This window comes from Diaphorina citri, unplaced genomic scaffold, assembly GCF_000475195.1.
Source record: "Diaphorina citri unplaced genomic scaffold, Diaci psyllid genome assembly version 1.1 scaffold354, whole genome shotgun sequence".
NCBI lineage: Eukaryota > Metazoa > Arthropoda > Insecta > Hemiptera > Psyllidae > Diaphorina > Diaphorina citri.
The window spans coordinates 261,456-266,292 of record NW_007377789.1 but is presented as its reverse complement, the minus strand read 5'-3'; the positions used below and the strand labels follow the sequence as shown (position 1 = coordinate 266,292).

At 38.0% G+C, this 4,837-nt stretch overlaps 1 protein-coding gene across 1 annotated transcript; it reads left to right on the top strand.

Annotated features, from left to right (window-relative positions):
* The first annotated feature begins 3,133 nt into the window (after window positions 1-3,133).
* Window positions 3,134-4,264, top strand: LOC113466899. The gene is made up of 2 exons (XM_026822677.1): window positions 3,134-3,569; window positions 3,969-4,264. Exons 1-2 carry the CDS (start codon window positions 3,134-3,136, stop codon window positions 4,238-4,240), a joined length of 708 nt encoding a protein of 235 aa, XP_026678478.1. The 3' UTR covers window positions 4,241-4,264.
* Window positions 4,265-4,837: the final 573 nt, after the last annotated feature.

The following is a 4,837-nucleotide window of genomic DNA, read 5'->3' as shown; positions in this document are numbered from 1 at the left end:
GGAGGTCCCGAAAACAAAGAGATGTAGGGAGGATAGGTCAGGAGAAAGCCAACAGTTCCGAGAACGAACCTTATCTGTATAGGATAAAGTTCGCCCCGGGCGGGGATCGAATTCGCGGCCTAGCGCTTACAAAGCAGTCGTGCTTCCCTCCAATCTCTAAGCTAACTAGGCTGGCTTTTCATCTACATACGACCATACGAGTATTTATATAATTTTTATATATAGTATATAGCTGATGTTACCTATCATTACTATAATATATATAGTATTTATATAATTTTGAGTATTATCTCCTTCACCAAAGGAGAGTACCATCTCTGTGCACAAAAAGCAGGTGTAGGGGCAAACAGCCCAAAAAGTCGGGTTAAGCTTATACGAAACCTTCACCAAAGGAACCAGAGAGGTAGACTAACATCCGACCTGCCAAAAATTAATGCCTAGGCAAATATCAGTCTCATCTTCCTAGGATGACCAATCCTGAATAGGATGACCAATCGGTCATATAAAAACAAAAGCAACCTAGATTGATCTATTTAGTCTCATCTCACACCCATATGGAGAGTGGCATCTCAAAATAACTATAATTTTTCCAAGAAGTGAAGAAAAACAAAACATAATTTTACTTTTTTCAAAGTAGTGACGGACAAATAAAAGATAACTATACCTACTTCTGTGGTAAATTCTCACATTTAAAATATTTTTACGTATTTTCAGTGCTATTAAAATATTTTTTCACACATTATTTCTTGTGTGTATAACTTGTAACATAGATCTAAGTGGTACCTAATTTCTCACAAATATAAAATAAATACCAAACAAGGCATATTCTATTCTATTCTATTATTTTAGTATACGTATAATCCGTTTTTAACAAATTCCACCCCTCTATTGCAGGCCGCGGTAAGAAGCAGAACTACGGTCATGCGGCCATTTGGTCTGCCGGCACTCTTGCGGCCCTAGGGTTCGCCATGTTGGCGGCCCTGTCCGGCAAAGCTTTAGTCACCTCCATTCTCGCCCTGGTTCTTGCCGCCATCTGTGCTTTCAAAGGTAAGTTGAACTATTTTTTTTTTTTTCTTTTGGAAAACAATGTTAGGAAGGTCTAGTGAGCTGTAGAGTACAATCAGAAAAATGGTCCCTACGAGCGGTGCCTCTAAAAGATAAGTCTAACCCTGTCCGGCAAAGCTTTAGTCACCTCCATTCTCGCCCTGGTTCTTGCCGCCATCTGTGCTTTCAAAGGTAAGTTGAACTATTTTTTTTTCTTTTGGAAAGCAGTATTAGGAAGGTCTAGTGAGCTGTAGAGTACAATCAGAAAAATGGTCCCTACGAGCGGTGCCCCTAAAAGATCAGTGTAACCTAAAATTTAAAGAGCGTAATAGGATGATCTTCATTTGTTAAACATAGGTATTTTCCAAAGAAAGAAAGTCGAACAAATCGTTTGAAAGTTATGGCTATTTTTGTGGTGACGCACTTTTTTGTTTATTTTCAAGTTTTCAACGAGTTTTATAAAAATATAAAGCTATAACATTAAGATTGGGCTAGTAAAAGATCCGAATTTTTTGAAATGATAAAAATTGAGTCATTAAGATTGGGCTAGTAAAAGATCCAAATTTTTTGAAATGATAAAAATTGAGTTTTTTTTATCCACCAATCCACCAGTGTTATATCAACCGGTGGATTCTAGCCGCTGCACCGGTTGTGAATCTTATTTTCAAAAAAAACTTTTGGCATAAGAACACTTGGAAGTAACCAGCTGAGTTAATAGGTATTCATGTTAATTTATTGCCAAATTTTTTGTATAGGAAGCAAACCGAGAACCTTTAGAATGGCAAGCAAGTTTGTTATCACTAGACTAATCTTGCTCGTAGTTTCAAATTATAAGAGACATTTAGCCCCTATACTTGTTGTATTTATGTAATATTTCCCACTGTTTATTTCCAGTTATTTTTCATCCCAGTAAAGAATCAAGATGCTTAAAAAATATAAACCAATTTGCTCTAATGTGAGCTCCAAAGATTTTGAAGTTATCCAAGACACATCAATTGTGTAAGTATCGAAATATTTATTTAAAATATTTGATTTAAATGAGATATATAGGTTGTAGTCTATTCCTTTAAGGTAAACTTTCACACTTTGTAAATGTTCTTTTATTTGATTGTTTTTTTTTTTTCTGTCAAAAATCAGTCTAGGGATAGTTATACGGGAATATAAAAAGATACCTACCCATAACCTGAATAGATGAAAAGATAGGTAAATCATATTCATATGTCATATTTTTATAGTTAGGAAACATAGTTTTAAGTTATTGACGTTGTACCTATATATGTTTATTATATTTTATGTACAAAAAAAAAATAAAAACTAAACTAAACTAAACATACTAGCACATCTTCTTAAATATAATATTTGTTCATTCTCTCATTTGTGAAAGCGTACGAAAAATAGAACAGGATGAGTACACGAACAAATACAACGAAATGGATCTCAATCCAGTTAACACAACTGATAGCGAACAAGAAACAAGCAAAGCAAACGGGCAAAGTAGCGCTGAAACCGCATCTGGAAACGTCAAAAGTGGAACTGACCAAGGAAATGCCCAACTAGATAGCAAAGACAAAGGAAACGATGACAAAACCACCAAAGGCGTTGGAGAAGTCTATCAAACAAGCAGTGAAAGCGACAACGATACTAGCGCTAGAAACAACACTAGTGGCCAAAAATCGAACCAAAGTGGTGAGAATTTCAAGAAGCTTTTCACCACCCATGCGGGACCAGGCAGATTTTTTGAGCATAAAAAGGACCTGTTGAAGACAAACCACAACTGGACACGTTAAAAGTGGAACTGACCAAGGAAATGTCCAACTAGATATCAAAGACAAAGGAAACAATGACAAAACCAACAAAGGCGTTGAAGGCTATGAAACAAGCAGTGACAGTGATACCAGCGCTAGAAACAACACGAGCGGCGAGAAAGCGAACCAAAGTGGTGAGAATTTCAAGAAGCTTTTCACCACGCATGCGGGACCAGGCAGATTTTTCGAACGTAAAAAGGACCTGTTGAAGAGTATAGTGGGACACAATCGATGAAAGCGTACGAAAAATAGAACAGGATGAGTACACGAACAAATACAACGAAATGGATCTCAATCCAGTTAACACAACAGATAGCGAACAAGAAACAAGCAAAGCGAACGGGCAAAGTAGTGCTGAAACCACAACTGGACACGTTAAAAGTGGAACTGACCAAGGAAATGTCCAACTAGATATCAAAGACAAAGGAAACAATGACAAAACCAAAAAAGGCGTTGAAGGCTATGAAACAAGCAGTGACAGTGATACCAACGCTAGTAACAACACGAGCGGCGAGAAAGCGAACCAAAGTGGTGAGAATTTCAAGAAGCTTTTCACCACGCATGCGGGACCAGGCAGATTTTTCGAACGTAAAAGGGACCTGTTGAAGAGTATAGTGGTGAAGAGATGTCACAATCGGTACTCGTTTATGTGCTTCAAGATAGACCTGATGAAGATCATCGATAGGCTGAACTCGACAGATCAGTTTACAGTGTTGCCAGGTGAGTTGGACTTTTCTTTAAAAGAGGTTTGATAGAGTGAACTGTAACAAAGGAGATTTTATCGTCCTGAAATGGGAATCAAAGCGAGGAGAGGCGGACAGGATAGGAGAAAGCCAGCCGTTCCTAGAACGAACCTTATCTGAGTTATCTGTTTAGAATAAGAACCTTATCTTTATCTTCCTCAAATCTGACAGTTCAGCTCGGAAATCGAACCCGCGACCTAACGTTTACAAGGTAGGCGTGATAACTTACAAGCTTTTCAGGCTGGTTTATTTATCTTTAACCACGTATTTTTAACCTCTCATCGCCTTCTAAACCATAGAAAGTAAAAAAAAACTCCCTAAATTTCATCGCTTTCTAAAAAGTTTTTAGCTAAAACCCGTCCCCTCCCCTTTTCAGGCGTTCACATTGTGCGTACAATCGACCCCTCTACATCCCCTCTGGACCTGCCTCCTTCTCTCATCCTATCCATTCTACGCAACTCCAGCACCGACACCTCTCAGCTGGACGAAACCTTGTTAATCAAGCTGAGGAACTATCTGAGTCAGCTCAGCGTTCACGTGAAACTTCTGGACACGGCGTTCCTGATGGAAAGCAACGAGACGGCGCTCAGCACAGGTAACATTTTTATAGCCAAAACACTAAACGTCAGCAAAAAGCAATCGCCCTAGTCAGGGCTGATTGAGAGGCTGACGAAAAACGCCGACTCAGTATGATCACGAGAAAAGAAAAGGAAGAAGAAGAATAAGAAAGTCCGGCAAAGCTTTAGTCACCTCCATTCTCGCCCTGGTTCTTGCCGCCATCTGTGCTTTCAAAGGTAAGTTGAACTATTTTTTTTTTCTTTTGGAAAACAGTATTAGGAAGGTCTAGTGAGCTGTAGAGTACAATCAGAAAAATGGTCCCTTCGAGTGGTGCCCCTAAAAGATCAGTCTAACCTAAAATTTAAAGAGCGTAATAGTATGATCTTCATTATTTGTTAAACATAGGTTTTGATTAGGTTCAAAAAAAAAAAAGGTATTTTCCGAAAAAAGAAAGTCGGACAAATCGTTTGAAAGTTATGGCGAAACAAGTAATTCCTTAAGAGAAGGCAAAATCTAACGAGAAAATTTCAGTCATGTGTTGCATTTTTTTTTTTTATTTTTATTTATTTTTTTTTTTTTTTTGAGAGGGTTTTTTTTTTTTTTTTTAAAGAGGTTTGACAGAGGGAACTGTAACTGCTATGGTCTTATCGTCCCGAAATCGAAGAGAGAAGGAAGACAGGATAGGAG

Excerpts from the sequence above, each read along its gene's own strand:
- LOC113466899 (XM_026822677.1), top strand. The coding sequence starts at position 3,134 with ATGGATCTCAATCCAGTTAACACAACAGATAGCGAACAAGAAACAAGC. Across the intron at positions 3,570-3,968 it reads TCAGTTTACAGTGTTGCCAG|GCGTTCACATTGTGCGTACA; the intron begins GTGAGTTGGACT and ends TCCCCTTTTCAG.